Source organism: Budorcas taxicolor, chromosome 14, assembly GCF_023091745.1.
Source record: "Budorcas taxicolor isolate Tak-1 chromosome 14, Takin1.1, whole genome shotgun sequence".
Lineage (NCBI taxonomy): Eukaryota > Metazoa > Chordata > Mammalia > Artiodactyla > Bovidae > Budorcas > Budorcas taxicolor.
Window position 1 is genome coordinate 64,072,859 of NC_068923.1, and position 18,917 is coordinate 64,091,775.

Below are 18,917 nucleotides of genomic sequence, written 5' to 3' on the forward strand. Positions count from 1 at the left end.
TCACTATTAATGAAACTGAAAGAGGAGTCAGGACATAAGAGGAATGAATGCCTAGGAAGCACTCTTAACAACACTTCCAAGAGGTTCATCTCCACCTCTCAACAATGCTTCCTGATTAACAGATGGACAGATACTTTTATCCAGCTGATAATTTATCTTCTTAAATATGATTGCTTAAAGGAAAGTTACTTTATCCTGAATATTAGATCTCTTTCTCTTCTTCTCAACCAAATAGAAGCTATTGCAAGTCAAAATGTATAGACTTGAATTAGAATTCCTGCATTATTCTAGATCCAACATTTGCAGTCAAATGTTTTATTTTCCAGGAGTTGGAGAGGTCAGATAGGATGGATTCAAGAATGGACACTTAAGTAGAAAAATGAGAAAACAAGTCCCTCTTTTTCTCTTACTCTCCTGGCAACAAATTCTAAATAAAAACTGTGAACAAACAGGAAAATCCCTGCTTCATTATTTGCAAAGCATTAACATTTTTAATTTATTCTAATTATTGTTTCCCCACAGACCCATCGATTTGAATTTGAGCCTTTTAATTAAAAAAGGTATATCTACAATCAGTGGCCATACAGCACTAATAGGCAGGAACATTTCTATAACAAAATAAATACTGCATTTGAACAATAATCCTTGTGTAAATCTGTATATCTATGACAGGAATTAACAGAAACACTTTGTAAGTTCATTACTCTATCAAAAGAACATGTAATTCTTTTCAAAATTAAAGGGAACCTCTTCCCAATTCTTTCTGTTGTTTTTTCCTTGGTGTGTTTATTCTGTTTTGATCATTTTTCTGTGACATTGTCCTTGTGATGCTAAAACAGAGTAAATCTATATTGAGGACTTGGTTTAATATGGAGAAATTTTTGAAAAGGTGCTTATTTTCTCCCTTTTAAGTGCCAATTAAATCTCATTTTAAGATCAAACTTTATTGTATTCTGTAAGTTCTTGGGAAGGGGCACTGAAAAGGAATGGAAATCTGGTACTTCCAGTTTAAAGAACCTGTCCATTTCTGACCTAAAGTCTTTTTAAGAACTGTCTATGGTACTTCATCACCATGATCAGCTGGATGATCCAAAAGGAGAGGGGAGATTTTAGTAACTGACAAGTATAAAAAGAAAAAAAAAGGTTTTCTCCATTTTGTGTATGTGTGTGTATGATACCTGTGTATGTGGGCATGCTCAGTCTCTCAGTTGCTTCCTCTTCTTTGCAAACCCATGGACTGTAGCCACCAGTCTCCTCTGTCCATGGAATTTTTCAGGAAAGAATACTGGAGTGGGTTGCCATTTTCTACTCGAGGAGGTCTTCCCAACCCAGGGAATGAAACTGTCTCCTGCATTGGCAGATTCTTTACCACTGGGCCACATGGGAAGCCTGGTGTGTATAATATACATAATATACAATTTGATTAACTTTAAATTTCCTTATTTGATTTTCTATACTTATACAGTTACCTTTACTATAAAAATCATATATTTTTGTTGTTGTTGTTAGACAACAAGCATCTCTGGGAGCTAGCACAGGAAAGAGCAATAGGCAAGCACATTGACTCAAAAACTGGACACCCTAGATTCGTATGCTTAGTTGCTCAGTCATGTCCGACTCTTTGTGACCCCATGGACTGTAGCCTGCCAGGCTCCTGTGTCTATGGGGATTCTCCAGGCAAGAACACTGGGAAAGGTTGCCATGCCGTCCTCCAGGGGATCTTCCCAGCCCAGAGTTCAAACACAGGTCTCCAGCATTGTAGGCAGATTCTTTACTGTCTGAGTCACCAGGGAAGCCCAAGAATACTGGAGTGGGTAGCCTATCCCTTCTCCAGGGAAACTTCCTGACCCAGGAATTGAACTGGGGTCTCCTTCATTGCAGCTGGATTCGTTACCAGCTGAGCTACCTGGGAAGTCCCCTAGATTCATATTGCCTCTTAAATATATTACCTCAGGCAAGGCAAAATAGTTAATTTTTTGTGTATCAATCTCTTCACCTATAAAATGAAGATAATTGTAGTACTTGTCTTAGCAAGTTTGTACAGAAATTGAATATGATATGCCAAGTAAATATAAAACAATGTCAGGCATACAGTACGCATTTAATGTTTGCTATTATGTTAGCTATTTTTTAATCTTTTTTTTTCCCAACAATCTTAAATGAACCTATGTACAACTCTGCTGCATTCCTACAGATCAGCTGAGATAGATGATTTCTTCCATCCAAATTTAGACACTGTATTTCTCCTTCTGGAGAAATTGAGGAATTTCCCATCCAAGATTTTGGTTGATACTGTTATATTTCTGGAATACCTTTGGAAATGCTCTCTTGAAAAGGAGACCGTTTAGAAAGACAAGAGTATGATCCAGCACTGAATGTATTGGATTAAATATCAGTGTTCCTGATGATGACCTTGGGCAAACCATTTCCCCATGCCTTAACTTTCCTCATCTCTGAAATATGATTTTCCATCCTGTCTCAGGAACTGGAAGATGGGGGTTAAAAATAGCTTGTGATTTATTATGAGCTATAAAAACTAGAAACTATAGTGTTGTTTAATGTATTATGTATTACCAGATAAATCTGTTAACAGCTTCACATTGAAATGACAGGCAGGATTCATTTAGGGAAAGATAACTGGACTATAGAATTAGTATGTTTGACAATAGATATTAGAAACTGGTAGCTTAGTAGTAGTCATGATGGTCCCATAGTGAAAGTTTATTTTTGCACAATAATTACTGTTCAAAGTATTCCTGACTTTTAAGAAATAAAGTTTTTGTGTGTAAAGTCCTTCTGTCTAGATATATACCCATGTGTTTATAGATTACATACAGCCAAGAAATTTTTTTTTCTTTTAACAAAAAGTGAAATCAGTTGAGGTGACTAACCTCTGCACACTTGATAAGGAGGATTTTGTCGAGTGTCCTCAGTCCAAGGACCTGTTTGCATCTGACTCCTTGTTCCGTCCAGAAAAGGCAACAGCAGTAGCAACACACCCTGATAACTTGACTGAAATCATTGCCAGAGCTGCTACCGAGGTGGCTGAGCAGACTAATGACGTTTTCAGTGTTGATCCTCCCGGTCTCCAGCTAGTCCCAACCTTGTTGCCCACTCCCTTGGAATCTGCATACACGGACAATAAAGCAGTGGGGGGAATGAAAAGTATCCTGCCACATCGCCCTTAATGTACCTCTCCGAATTAATAAGGTCAGTTTTGCATTTATGGCTTTTGCCTCTTGCTAGTATTCCCTATTCAGAAAAGAAATTTTTCTCTTTTCCCTCTCTCTCCTTCTCTCTCTGTCGAACATACACACATGCACACGCATATATACTGCACAAACACACTTGGGAAAACACCCACACATAGAAAATCATACTCTCCATCATTTCCAAAAACACCCACTCTTACCCCTCACTATAGCGCCCATGTACACACACACACACACACACACACACACACACACACACACACTCACTGCGTGGGAGAATCACAGACCCATACAAAATGCCACGTACCCGGAGAGTTCAGAATGCTTCCTATGCCTGCAGATTGAACCCACACACTACGCACGCCTGTAGACGCTCTCAGTGTGCCCACTTCCCGGAGGAAAACTCCCTCCAAATGCAATAGTCTTGCTCTTTCCAGCAGGCAGCTCCGCATGAGCCCAGGGACAAAAGCTGGCCAGGATACTCTTCGTGTGGTACACCGGACAGAAGCCATCATTTGTGGGCAATGGGGAGAGCTGCAAACTCACATGGGCGGTCCTCTTCACTAAGCCCTAAGATAGATACTATATAATTCCTCTGATAGTTTCTGGCACGCAAATGGAGACAGAAGCAATTATTTCTTCCAGAACCAGGGCTGCAGCCCTCCCCCTCCCGACATGTTATCAGATTTCCGAAAAGGACAGATTTCCAATACGCGCCTAGTCTAAGGAACTTGTGGGTTATAAGATCTGGGCCAGGACCAACAAAAGAGATTCGAAAATTGACATACAAAAGCAAAACACGCTGGTCTCCGCCGAAGCTCCCCTGCACCTTCGGATGAGGGAAATAGGGTACCATTTAGATGTAAAAGAGAAGCGGGAGGCTTAGTAATAGCCAGTAGATGGCGCAAGAACTCTTTCCCTGTGTGATGTTAACCCTTGACTGGTGAGTTGGCGCTGCCAGGTCGAAACGTATAGATACTTAACGTTTTCCGTTTTGAAAGAACCTTCCCATTTACATATGCGGGACCGATTCAGAATTAAGACAAATGGGTATCTGTTCCAGATAACTTCCACGGTAAAGTAGTTTAACTGCAGCACACAACAGCTGAAACTCGTTTAGGGAATATAAAAAGGCGAACTCTCGGAAGATGACTGACTCCCTCCCCACCTCACCTCCGCCCTGGTCACGGATTAAATCCTTTTACTTCGTGAATCAAAAAAACCCGGTTATGGGTTTACATCTAAGCACTTGAATATGTAAATGCCTGTGTGCAAATAAATTCTCTGTAATCTCCCTTTTTCAATTAAATCACAGGATGATTAATGTGAGGACGCCTGCCTGAAATATACTGCAACTACAGTAGTAACACATGTCCCATTATAAAGACGCGGCCATCGATGGAACCCGGTTCATTATCATCACATTTTCCCTAAAAGCAATACAGATTCTCCGATTAAAATATTCCTGTAACACGTTTCTATAGTCACAGGCTGGAATGGAGAACTCACTAACATAATATTTCTTGGGCTGCTTTTAGAGGCAGAATTGATCTGTTCGGGGGGAAAAAAAATCAAACCTCTTCATTTCAAATATTGTGGCGAGTTTGTCAAAGAGAGGAGCTGGGCTTTAAGAGGCTCACTAGTGGTTTCTGGTGGTTGCTATAACGAGATAGAATTGAGGTAGGTTTTAGTGGAGGGGAAAAAAACGCACAAGAAAAGGCAGAATCCAGAGTAGCAGAGACTTTGTGCCCCCGTTGGAGAGAGATGGTTGAGTCCTCTTCAAGGTTGCTGTGGTATCCCAGAAACACCATTCACTTCGAGCTGTGACCGCGCACCAACAACAGCAACAACTCCACTGCGCCGGGCTGAGGAGCAGGAATTAGGAGCTCGCGAATAATATGAAAGGGATCCGCAAAGGGGAAAGCCGATCGAAGGAATCCAAACCCCGGGAGCCTCGCACGAGAAAATGCGCTAAATGTGGCCGCCTAGACTTCATCCTGATGAAGAAAATGGGGATTAAAAGTGGATTTACGTTCCGGAACCTCGTCTTTTTATTGACGGTGTCTTGCGTGAAAGGTAGGCTTGCTTTCGGGGGTCCCCTCTGCTTTGGATGGAGGTGAGCTGACTTGTCGCCAGAGACGGGTAGCTTACTTTGCAATTTGCACGGATAAAATCATCATGATAATACTGAAGAAGGAGTTGATTCACAGCTCTTTTTCTCCCTCAGATAGGAAATGCATTTTGCTTGCCAGATTTGGCGTTCAATGCAGTGATTGAGCTTGTGCTCAATAAATATTCTTGCAGTATGCTCAAACGAATACGTGAGTTGGTTCGTATAGCCTCTAACTAGTGGATACCAGGCAGAATTCCTCTGCAAGACTTTTCTTGGTGATGAGGGTTACCTTGATTTCTAGTCAGATCAGTGGGGTTTGATGCTTTGGTTGGCATATTTATATTAAAGACGCTCCTGGAAATGCTTTTTAACCCTTTCAGGTAGGAAAGTTACCGACATGTTAGAAAGGTGCTGCTTTTAAATGCATTAGGGCACAGGGGTCTTTCAAGAATCCCCCCACCCCGCCACCCCCAACCAACATGAATGTGTGCATGCATATGTGAATTATTTATACGTGGGTTCTTTTGCATTGATAAATGATAGAGGCTGTTTCCTAGGTCCTGTGGTAGAGGTTTGGCTTAAAATGGGGCTTTTGAACGGTCTGAGACGCCAGGAAGTGTAACAAGGTACCTTTGGGGATGAATGAAGGTAGGAGGAAAGTCATTAGCTGACGACCAAAAAGAAAATCCCCAGCAAGTCTCGGCGTTCAGACAGGTAGAGTGAGTGTCACATGCACAGACAAGCGGAGGAGGTGGGTGCGATGTAAAATTCAATCCTAAGCAGGAAGGCAAGGGACAGTCAGGATCATTGGAAGGAGAGCTGTCCTCTGGGAGAAAATAGATTCCCAGCTCTGTTCTACAACTTCTCCTGCGCCCTGCTGCCCATTAATTGCTGCAAAAAAAAAAAAAAAAAAAAAAAAAACCACCTCAGGCTGTGTCTATGACTCATGCTATCATTTTTGAACAACCACCTCCCCGTACTCATGGCAGCTCGCATAGACTCGACGGATGTCGTTTTCAGTGAAGCTAGTTTCAAGTCGGGGGTGGGCGGAGGGGTGGGGGGGCTGTTGGCCCGGGCGCGCCACCTCTGTCCTCACAAACTGGACGCTTCTTCCTTTGTAAAGGAGTGTCTCTCTGAACCGCAATCAGGCCGCGTCTCTATGAAACAGTTTATTGTCCAGCTTGCAGCTGGCTGTCCCCCCACAGAAAGCAGTCCATTTGCATTCAGTGGAAATGATAATTCATGTTTTGGGTGGAGGGAGCTGGAAGGGTTACCTCTCCCTCTATTAGGGACCAATGATGCGCGACATGTCTCGAATTTTAATTGACATTCCTAAATGCCAAGAAGTCGTCTCAGGTCTCTGTGGCAGCAACTGCCTTGTAATCTTAACCTGCTCCTTAGAGCTTGACAGCCCCCTTCGCCGACCCTCACCAGCATCAGCGCAGCTTTGAGCCAAAACGCTTCTTCTCTACGGGTGCAACTACACAGTCTAGTGCACAAAACGCGTCTTGGGTTGTTTACAAGGGGCTCTCGTCGCCGGCTCGACGTGTGAGGAGCCTCGCATTTATGCTTAGCTCGCCTGCCACTGGGAGCCGGCGGTTAATGGATGGCCCTGGGGTTTGGCGGCTAGGAGCCGGCGACAGCTCCTGGCAGGAAAAAATGTTGAGGTGGCTCCTGCTAGATGACCGGGGGGTTAAATGCGAGTTTTCATGCGATACCTGTTGAGTCAAAACACTGGAGAGGCAGATGGAAGAGGGAGTCTCCGAAGCTGGTCGAGCATGCCAGGCTGACAAACCCAGAGCCCAGCAGCCTGCGATTACAGCCCGGCTGCCCGGACCTACCATATTTCCCAGATAAGCCGCGCCTAAGAAACCAAAGGCGCGTCAGTTTGCTTTAAATGGAACTGGAAATGAGAAACACCACCCCCCACCACCACCCCCCTCTCCTCTACTCACAGCTCCTGTACTTTGGATTGAGACAATCGGTCCACTGAATACATTCCAGTTTCGGGGACATCGGGAAGAAGCGGTGTTTCACACTCTGCTTTGATCTTGTCCAAAATCAATTTTCAACGGACCATTAATTTTTTTTTAATGATAATAAGGTTCTTCATTGTCACTTATCTGCCACTTGAAAGGCATTTCCTATATTTTACAACTTGGAATGCCGTCCTCAGATTCTGAGACACAAACTTACAGAGGATATATTCTTTAGATTTACTCCCGGTTGCCAGTGGTGCCAGTTTTTACGATTGCTTCTTCTTCTTCCCCTTCTCCTTATTTTATTTTAATTCCACCTACGTCTCAAGGCTTTTCCTAAAACCAAGATCGCAGCAATAGCTTGAATGTTCTTTCCCCCTAGTGTCTACGACCGCTTTTGTCTTCCACAGTGTTTTTCTTCCGGTCTCCCAGGCCCACGGGAAAGCTCGGAATGGGCAGTCTTTCTAAGGGCTCTGCAGGTTCTAATCTGGGGCTAGGGCTAAGGAAGTCTGTGGCGCGTGCTTTTCCAGGTAAACAGCTCAGGCCTTGAGAATTCCACCTTTTGTCCACACTTTTCATCTTTTACTATCTCACCTCTGCCTGCGACAGCAATGACAAAGAGGCTCAGTGGGAGAAATCGCCTCAGAGTAGAAGACAAAGTGGGCTTCTGTGGTAGGCCTGAATCGCTCCAGTGGTATTGGAAAGACAGGCAACCCTCTCCGGGCGTTTTATCTCCACTGTTGTCATCTGTAATAAAACGCCATGGAAGGGACCAAATTGGGGGGTGCGACGGGGTGGGGACTGCTTAGGCTGATGCATGCTCACACACACACACACACGCAGCAGAGATTTCTGAAATGCAGCCTGCAGCTGCAGCCTGCCTGTTTTAGGTCTCAATCAGATAGAATATGTGAATCTTCAAGTCGTGCTTAAACGTCCCGCCCACGTAAACAAACACTGGCAGGGTGCTTCCTCACACTCCTCGGGAGATCCCGGGGGGAACACACAAATCGTGCGGGGAGTGGGGGGCGGGGGGAGAAGGTACAGAAAGCACTGACCTCCGAGGACAGCAGGTGGGAGCTAGCATGCTACGCCCCCACCTTGTACTAGAGCCTGCTTTCAAGACTCCTTGCTGGACCCCCGGACTTCCAGAAGGATCTTCGTTTCTGCGTGCTCTGGGACTCCAAGGAGATATTACTCCCGCCACAGAGCTCTTGGGAAGAGCCGAGCTCGCAGCTTGTCCCGCAGTTAATTAGTGCTGGCAAGGGTCACGGTGTCCACGCAGGAGGAGAGCTACCAGCAGCGCTCAGTAGCGCTTGTGCCCATCCCAGGGTGGCCTCGCTGGAGGTGTCAGCCCCAGGCTTGTGCTCCGGGTCTGATAACTCTTACTTTCCCGACCTCAGGGCGATAGTCTGAGCTGTCAGTATCGTTAACAAAATTTCTGTCGAGTCTCGGGTCTCAAGAGAGCTCTACAAAGATGGTTCTGTTAGGTTAATGTCTTTACAAACCAATAACTGCATCCAACAAAAAGCCACCCACTGCCACCGCCACCATCAAAACCCGTCCCCTGAATCTAACAAGACTGAGTCAGCTGCTGAGAGACAACCTTCTTGTTTGGGTCGGGGTCCTTGTCCTGCTTGCTGCCGTCTGGTCAGGTAGCCCTCCCCTCCAACTGTTTCTCTGGAAATACTTTATTGCTTCTAGAAGACCAGACTCCTCGAAATATTCATAGACCACTGAGGTTGAATTGAATGCCTGACTTGGCCTTTAGCGATTGTGACGGGGTGTGTGTGTGTGTGTGTGTGTGTGTGTGTGTGTGTGTGTGTGTGTGTTGCTGGGAGGGGGAGTCCACATGGATCATGGCGGAGGAGCCTTCTGGAGGCCTCCAGGGTAGGTGTTGGTGTGTGTCCGAGATGGACAGGGTGGCGGGTTACACAATGTGTGTTTCTGTTCCCGGACCCTAGCTGGTCGGTGGTGCTGCGACCACTGCTGTCAGGAGTCCCGGTGGAGGCACAGAGAAAGCTCCGTTTTCCCAAGCCGACCCCAGCGCTGCTCTCACCAAAACAACTTCTCTAACAGGCTCTTCGGGAGTTCAAAAAACTCACCGGAGAAGGAGTAACGGGGGTTGATTCCCCTCTTCTATCCCCTTCAACCCCTTCCCTACTCTGACGCTGGGGGGAAAGCAAGCAGGAGGCAGTCCCAGGACTGGAACTCCACAGGGTTCTGTTGGATTCCCGGGAAAGCGCAGAAGAAATGAAACAGCACAGGGTCATCCTGGTTGTCCTGGGGTCCTCTTCCCGCCCCGCAGGAGAGGCCAGCTGAGGGTTGAAAGCGGGGCAGGAAAGGAGATTTCAGCTCAGTGCAGAATAATACGAAGCAGAACAACCAAAGAAAGAAAGATAAATTCAGCCAGCGCGGCAATTTCCCTCCTCCTTGAACACGGCGCCTTTGGGGAGGCTTTGCACCACCGAGTTGCTAATCCAATCCAATTTACCGTCCTCAAAAGGCTTCAGTACCCTCCCAGAATTCTGACCTGAACTTTTCCTGGACAGTTAGTTACCAGTTAAAATCCTTCTAAAGTGTCATTTTGCAGCCCCATATTTCCAGAATCTTTTGGTATTGAGGGGTTTGGGGAGGACGTGGGGGCTGCTCTAAGCCCATGTAGAAGAGTGAGTGTGTGAGCAGAAATGATTAAGGAGCAGGTTTCAGGCTGTGGAAAACCTGATGGCAGCTCCTTTAAGATCGTTCAAGGAGAAAAGGGATAGAATTTACTCAATAGATTATATACTCCAGGAGCACAGGTTTCCTTTCAGTAGTTATTACTGTTCATGATATTAATTAGTGTTACTATTTATGGGATAGCTGAATAGATGTGGGGTACACCTCTTTTCCCTGAACACACAATTTACTGTCTGCAGAAACAGTAAAATATTGAAATAAAGCAGTAGCAAGTGGCATCAATATAGGATTTTAAAAGTGGCAAGCTCTGGCATAAGTGACATCTGATAAAACAAAAAGTAAGAAAGGTAGCAATTAATGATGCCCTTGCACACATACAGAAACAACCTCTAATGCTAAAATACCTGTCTAGTCTCAAACACTAAATGAAAGCAGCTAAACTTTCTTTCCTACATCTCCAAACATACTTCTCCTTGATGTCCTGAAAGTTTAACTTTCTTCTACTTAATATCACAGTCTCCAGAAAAGGCTTCAGGATATTAAATACTTTCAGTGTTTTGTCCAGCTTGGAAAATAACTTTGAAGCCTCAAGCAACATGTCTGGTGAGGAAACTGTTACTTCAAGTAACATGACTATTTGAGAAAATATGCCATCTTGTACTTTGAATTCCAATTTTCAGTGTTGGAGAGATTATAAGCAAAATGACTGCAAACCAAAAGATTAGCAAAAAATGCCTGAGTTGCCAATAAGGTCATTTTATTTTCACTCTATATACATTAAAACATAGCTTCTTTTTCTGTCTCTTTTTCCCATAGCCCTTACCCATAATACAAAGTGGTATGTAGTTTATACATACAGTGGCAGTTTTAATTTGGATTTCGGATGAGATCTGGTAGAACAGATAAAGTCATTATCCATTTATCTTTTCTCTTTCAAAGTGAGCAGGTGGGGTGATTCATGGTACTTTCCAGGGAGATAAATCTCCAAGTCTACAAGATTTTCTCGGAATTAGACCCCTTGGAAGGCCTTCATTCTCATCAGGAATATCACTTTTACAGGAATGCCACTGAGAAAAATCAATTTGTTGAATACCTTCCAGTATTCATGGTCTCAATGCTAGTTATCATCTTTCTTTCTTTCAAGCCTCTAATCTTACTGCTATAAAATGCATTCGTGCTATCACACCTTTGCTAAGCTATAGCTTGGTGCTAACTAAAGATTCTTAAGGATTAATACTTTTTTATATAATCACAAGCTGTCATCCAAAAGCCAATCTGAAACCTCTAAAAAGTCAAAATTTATAGGATTATCATATGCATCATGTACCTTGTAACTGGAAAACAAGAATATCAATGATAATCCTGTGTCATTAGATATGACAAAATTTTCTATTTGCTCAAAAAGATTGCACAGCAGTGATTTCAAAATGTTCCTCAACAAGTAGCATCCTTTGGAAACTTGTTAGAAATATGAATTCTCAGACTCTTACCCCAGGCCTATTGAAACAGATGCCCTAGTAGTTGGACACCCACATAGGTGTTTATAACAAGTCATCCAGGTAATTCTGATGTGCTGTAAAGTTTGAGAAACACTAAAGCACTAAAGCAAGTACTCTGGAGCCATCAAGACCTGAAGCAGGAAAAACAAAAAAAACCTGCCAGCAACTATCTTTGTACTAGCAACTCAGTTTTCCTAACATTCATTTTCATTATCTATTAAAAAGGAAATTAGAATTTCAGTAGAAAGATTATGCATGCAACATATATAGTGCCTGACACTAGGAGCTATCATCACTGTTATTAAAATACATTTCCATGCACAAAGTGTGTGAATCTCACACACTTCATCCCTAACATTACCAGCCCTAACTTGTCCACCAAAGTAAATAAAAAATATAGCATCTTCTCTCTAGCTATTATTTCACTTTGGATAAGTTCCCAGGCTATTATATATTGAGAAACACTGAAATTTCTGCTTATCACCTTTACACAGTTAATCCAGGTGCTGGCTCTATGAATCAGGGGCAGAATCATAGCTTAAATATGTTACTCCTACTCCTAGGCTAATTTCATTTGTTGTATTCCAATACTGGTTTATTTTAATATTGATTCACTAATGTACTTACATGAATTTGTTAATTCATCTTGTTACAAATCCATGGTACTTACAGGGCTGGAAGAGTTCTTACATACCAGCTAGTTCACTGCTTATATTTTATACAATAAATGCACATGTCTAGAAAGGATAAGTGTATTTTTCACTAGGTTAAAAATATAAATAACTCCAGAATTGAGACTAGATCATTGAGCTTTCAAGTTCATGTTCAACTCTATTTCTACTGTACCTTATCAATTCTACTACAGAATTTTCTGAAATGGCACCAAGGAAGACAATCACAAATCTAATATTTGAGAACTATATGCCAATTAGTACCATAGAAGAATACTAGTGACTATATGTTTTTATGGTATTTTTTTATGCTAACTACTCATTTTGTAAAAGACAAAAATAAACAATTTTGGAATGAAAATATTTTCTAAAACTATTATAATATGTACACCAAATGAAATCATCATATATTCAAGTCTACTTTTGACATTACATGGTTGTAAAAACAAAATCAGAGGACTGTTTTTTAACCTTATAAAGAACTTAGATTCCTGGGTCAGAAAGATCCCCTGGAGAAGGGAATGGCAACCCACTCCATTATTCTTGCCTGGAAAATTCCATAAACAGAGGAACCTACAGTCCATGGGATCACAAATTGTCAGACACGACTGAGTGACTAACACTTTCACTTTTTCAAAGAACTTAGAGGGATAGTACTTAAAAATCCACTTCTTATTTATTTCTTCCCATAATCTAGACATAATTTCTTATTTAAAGACTTTTAAATCTAGAAAATCTGTTCCTAATTTATTTTATTCATGGTTTTATATATTTACATCGTATTAACATAAGATGTATGCATTCTCTCTCATCTGCATTTACATTTGCACATTTCTCTCACATGATCTAAATAAGATGATGTTATCATGTAAAATTCTACCACAGAAGTAATAGTATATTTTATAAATATATAAATAGTATATTTTATAAATTTATAGTGTATAAATATACTATACATAGTATATTTTATAAATTAAAATTGTAAAAACAATCAATAATCTGAAGGGCTATCTTCAATTTTAGTAATATGTGATATTTCTCTAAGGTCTCTTCAAGATATGGGAGTAAAATTTCCAAAATAATGAATGTTGCTAAATTTGAAGTGCTTACAAGTTCAGAAAGTGATTGAATTACATAAAAAGTAATGAGTGATTCTCTGAAAAGCTGAGTTTGTAATGTTCAAGATTATAAAGTTCTTATTTCCTTTGTTCTATGTTAGCAAATTTTAAGGAATTTTTTTTATTCCATAGTTTAAAGTAATGGTAAGCATTCTTTTTTTTAAACTATGACAGTTTAAGAAATGCAGTTGCATACCATTTTGAAAGGAAATTTATAAATGGAAATAGACTCTCAGAAGTGAATTTGTTAGCTTTTAAACAACTGAAAAACAACAGCTATGCTTAGTTTGTACAAGTCCATCAGATTATACAAGATTCCAGAATGCTCAGAGGTGCTTCATGTATGTGAAAGAATGTGTGCTCAGTCATATCTGACTCTTTGCGACCCCATGGACTGTAGTCCACCAGAGAATTCTCCAGGTAAGAATACTGGAGCAGGTTGCCATTTCCAACTCCAGGGGATCTTCCCAACCCAGAGATTGAACCCATGTCTCTTTTGTCTCATGCATTGGCAAGCAGATTTTTTACCACTAAGCCACCTAGGAAACACACTTCATATATAGAGAGGATATAAGATGTTATTATGTCAGGAGAAATGGTATCAAAATAGGCATGTGCATTTACTGCATAAAATTTGAACCACAAGAAGCTCTGTGCTAAGCCCTTTAAATAGAGTGTGTTAACTGCATCTCAAACAGTGGTTCTCTCTCTTTTTCTTGCTTAGAATTCTAACAAAGCATCTTGTGAGATAGCTGTTATCTCCTACATATAGATTATTATCTCCATTTATAAATTATCCACATTTCCTGGGGCCAGAGAGGTGCAATGACTTTCCAGGATTGTTGTTTAGCTAGTGGTTGGATAATAGATTCATAAGTTCATAGACTCATTAAACAATAAAACTATAAATGACCAAGTTGCTAATTAAATCTCTTCATTTTTTATGAGAAAAACTGAAATATTGACAATTTAACTTAAAAGATAGCCTAATGTTAATATCCATGTGTGTGTATATATATATATATCACATTGTATGTAATAAGCAACTTCTCAGTCTTATAGTTTTCAACATCTTTACTTAACTTGCCCAACTTTACTCTCTTAATTATTCTATAATACTCTCTTAATTATTCTGTAATGGTTGTGCTATTTTTCAGTTTTTTTTTTTTAAATTTTACTTTACAATACTGTATTGGTTTTCCCATACATCATACACAGTAAGTGAAACAAAGGAACAATGCATAAGTCAAACATGTCACTATAAGACAAAAAGCTGTTTAGTGCATTAAGGACAAGAAAAAAAATCAAAACATATATTACTTAGATTTTAACCCAGTGCTCCTGAGTAAAATTTTAACATTTATGAATGTAAACGAATTTATGGACTTCACATATAAAATATGTGGGCATAATATTATTTACCAGTAGAAGGACATGGCAACCCACTCCAGTATTCTTGCCTGGAAAATCCCATGGATGGAGAAGCCTGGTAGGCTACAGTCCATGGAGTCGCAAGAGTCGGACACGACTGAGCGACTTCACTTCACTTCACTAGTATCATAAGCCCTGGCAAATAAATTTGGTACCTTAATCTTCCATTTAATTCTACAGACTTTAAGGATGGGAAAACTCTTATAACTAACTTGTCTAGTGTCTGTCTAATAGTCAGAGAATGTGCATTAGATTTATATGTGGGGGTATGGGAAGGTGCTTTTTAAAAGAACATTCCTACCCAAGCTTCATCCCCTTGCTCTACTTCCTACCATAATTACATCCTAGTTAAAAGTGCACATGTAGGTGTACATCTTCACATAATGAGCAGACTGTTCTGAGAAATGAAGAGATTTGCCACACAATAGAATGCAAAATAGTCCTTCAGTTCTCTGTCCAACAGGTTTCTTTTTATTGCTGTGCTTTGTCGATCAGTCATCTAGGACTCTTTGCAACCCAGTGGACTTCAGCCCACCAGGCTCCTCTGTCCATGGGGATTTCTCTAGGCAAGAATACTGGACTGGGCTGCCATGCCCTTCTCCAGTGAATCTTCTCAACCCAGGGGTTGAACTCAGGACTCCCACAATGCAGGCGGATTCTTTACCAGCTGAGCTAGCAGGGTAGCTCTTCTTTTTATTGGGTACTGCCTTTATATGTATGCTAAGTCACTTTAGTCATGTCCAAGTCTCTGTGACCTCATGGATTTTAAGCTGCCTGGCACCTTTGTCCATAGGATTCCCCAGACAAGAATACTGGAGTGGGTTGCCATGTCCTTCTCCAGGGGATCTTCCTGACCTGGGGATCGAACACATATCTTTGTTTATGAAATAAAGATACTTGAGAGGAGAGACCACTGTGCCTATGACCAAATCCTGACCAGGCTCAAAATAATATTTCCTGAAGTAATTGTGTAAGGTGACTCAGATACATGAGTGTAATAATACTGGTAAATGAGAATCTTAACATGCCATCTAAGGATTAACTATAAATTAAATGGTGGCATTGAGATTATATCTTGTCTAAAAAAGAAATATATATATACATGCATTAAATTATACTTAAGCACTCAAAATTAGCATTACATTTTCCTTTGAAGGTGATAAAATATACTTTTATATGCAACAGAAGTACTATTGTACTTAAATACTTTCTGAACTTTAGACTGTCTCAATATAAATATATACATGTTTTTTTCTACTTGCAATATTGAAAATTTGTCAGTGTATTCTTAGAGATGTCATTTAAACCTATATTTTCAGTGTTAAAGTTCAGATAGCCTAACAATGCCCTCACATGATTACCCATAGAATATATTTATTACATTGGACAATTTATTTGGGACATTGTTATTTTAAATAGTTTTGCATCTTAGAACAGCTAGGTATAAATTTCTCCATGGTTGCCAAAATTCAGGTCTTTTACCTGAATTGTTACACATTTTACCTGATTGTTACACATACAATTGGTCTCCAAGTCTATTTCTGCAATTATATATTCCAGAATTTTATTAAATGATTAGAATTGACTAATAGTCAGCCAAGGATCTCCACTTTAAAAATGATCCTACTGTAATAACTCACTTTAGTCTATTGAAAGTTTAAGTCCCAAACTGAATTGACATTTTTGTTTTCATGAGCTTGGTGAAGGGAAAAAAAAAGACTGTTAATTAAAATGCCTTTTTCTTGAGCTTGTTCACATCCCATTAGCCATTTGCTTATATGTTCACATCTACTTAATAAAATTAACCGTTTTAACCAGTTTTAACAGTTTTAAACAATGAAAATTGTTTTATTGATATTAATCTATTTTCTAAAATATCTAGTTTAGTTCTCTATGGTGAATAGCTTTTTTTTTTGTTTTTTTCACACTCTGAGGGTTATCTGATTAGAGAGAAATATGAAGGAAAATGTTTTAAAATTTCATTTTGAATGCTTACGTTCTTAGTCACTCATCATGTCTGACTCTTTGTGACCCTTTGGGCTGTAGCCTGCCAGGTTCCACTGTCCATAGGATTTTTCAGGCAAGAATACTGGAGTGGGTTGCCATTTTCTTCTCCAGGCTGTCTTCCTGACCCTTGGATCAAACCTGGGTCTCCTGTGTTTCTTGAATTGCAGGTGGATTCTTTATCCATTGGTACCTGGGTTCATCAACTGAGTCAGTAAAAAAATAAAATTTTAAGTTATATTTTATTATGAGTGTTTTAATATAGAGAAGTTAAAATGAGTCTACTTCATTGTTACTCTAATAAAGCATAAAAAGATGCTGTTAAAAGACTTTAACTTCACAGTGGAAGTGAGAAATAGATTTAAGGGACTAGATCTGAAAGACAGAGTGCCTGATGAACTATAGATAGAGGTTCGTGACATTGTACAGGAGACAGGAATCAAGACCATCCTCAAAAAAGAGAAATGCAAAAAAGCAAAATGGCTGTCTGAGGAGGCCTTACAAATAGCTGTAAAAAGAAGGGAAGAGAAAAACAAAGGAGAAAAGGAAAGATATACCCATTTGAATGAAGAGTTCCAAAGAATAGAAAGGATATATAAGAAAGCCTTCCTCATGATCAGTGCAAAGAAATAGAGTAAAACAACAGAATGGGAAAGACTAGAGATCTCTTCAAGAAAATTAGAGATACCAAGGGAATATTTCATGCAAAGAGGGGCAAAATAAAGGACAAAAATGGTAGGGACCTAAAAGAAGCAGAAGATATTAAGAGTTGGCAAGAATACACAGAAAAACTATATAAAAAAGATCTCATGACCCAGATAATCATGATGGTATGATCACTCACCTAGAGCCAGACATCCTGGAATGTGAAGTCAAGTGGGCCTTATGAAGCATCATTACAAACAAAGCTAATGGAGATGATGGAATACAAATTGAGCTATTTCAAATCCTGAAAGATGATGCTGTGAAAGTGCTGCAATCAATATGCCAGCAAATTTGGAAAACTCAGCAGTGGCCACAGGACTGGAAAAGGTCAGTTTGCATTCCAATCTCAAAGAAAAGCAATGCCAAAGAATGCTCAGACTACTGCACAATTGCACTCATTTCACACACTGGTAAAGTAATGCTCAAAATCCTCCAAGCCAGGCTTCAGCAATACATGAACCATGAACTTCCAGATGTTCAAGCTGGTTTTAGAAAAGGCAGATGAACCAGAAATCAAATTGCCAATATCTGCTGGATCATTGAAAAAGCAAGAGAGTTCCAGGAAGACATCTATTTCTGCTTTATTGACTATGCCAAAGCCTTTGATTATGTGGAACACAATAAACTGTGGAAAATTCTGAAAGAGATGGGAATACCAGACCACCTGACCTACTTCTTGAGAAACCTGTATGCAGGTTAGGAGGCAACAGTTAGAACTGGACATGGAATAACAGAATGGTTCCAGATAGGAAAAGGAGTACATCAAGGCTGTATATTGTCATCCTGCTTATTTAACTTATATGAGAAATGCTGGGCTGGAGGAAGCACAAGCTGGAATCACGATTGCCAGGAGAAATATCAATAACCTCAGATATGCAGACAGCACCACCCTTATGGCAGAAAGTGAAGAACTAAAGAGCCTCTAGATGAAAGTGAAAGAGGAGAGTGAAAAAGTTTTCTTAAAACTCAACATTAAGAAAACTAAGATCATGGTATCTGGTCCCATCACTTCATGGCAAATAGATGGGGAAACAGTGGAAACAGTGGCTGTCTTTAGTTTGGGGGGCTCTAAAATCACTGCAAATGGTGATTGTAGCTGTGAAATTAAAAGATGCTTACTCCTTGGAAGAAAAGTTATGAGCACCCTAGACAGCATATTAAAAAGCAGAGACATTACTTTGCCAACAAAGGTCCATCTAGTCAAGGCTATGGTCTTTCCAGTAGTCATGTTTGGATGTGAGAGTTGGACTATAAAGAAAGTTGAGTGCCAAAGAATTGATGCTTTTGAACTGTGGTGTTGGAGAAGACTCTTGAGATTCCCTTGGACTGCAAGGAGATCCAACCAGTCCATCCTTAAGGCGATCAATCCTAGGTGTTCTTTGGAAAGATGATGTTGAAGCTGAAACTCCAAAATTTTGGCCACCTCATGCGAAGAGCTGACTCAGTTGAAAAGACACTGATGCTGGGAAAGATTGAGGGCAGGAGTAGAAGCAGATGACAGAGGAT

The 18,917-nt window shown here is 40.5% G+C and overlaps 1 protein-coding gene across 1 annotated transcript in view; it reads left to right on the top strand.

Moving 5' to 3' along the window:
* The first annotated feature begins 5,110 nt into the window (after nucleotides 1–5,110).
* The window catches only part of CSMD3 (CUB and Sushi multiple domains 3), a 1,391,498-nt gene continuing 1,377,691 nt past the window's right edge, over nucleotides 5,111–18,917 (top strand). Inside the window, exon 1 of the mRNA XM_052651435.1 lies at nucleotides 5,111–5,288. Coding sequence (XP_052507395.1) covers nucleotides 5,111–5,288 — 178 coding nt within the window. The remainder of the gene's footprint in view (nucleotides 5,289–18,917) is intronic.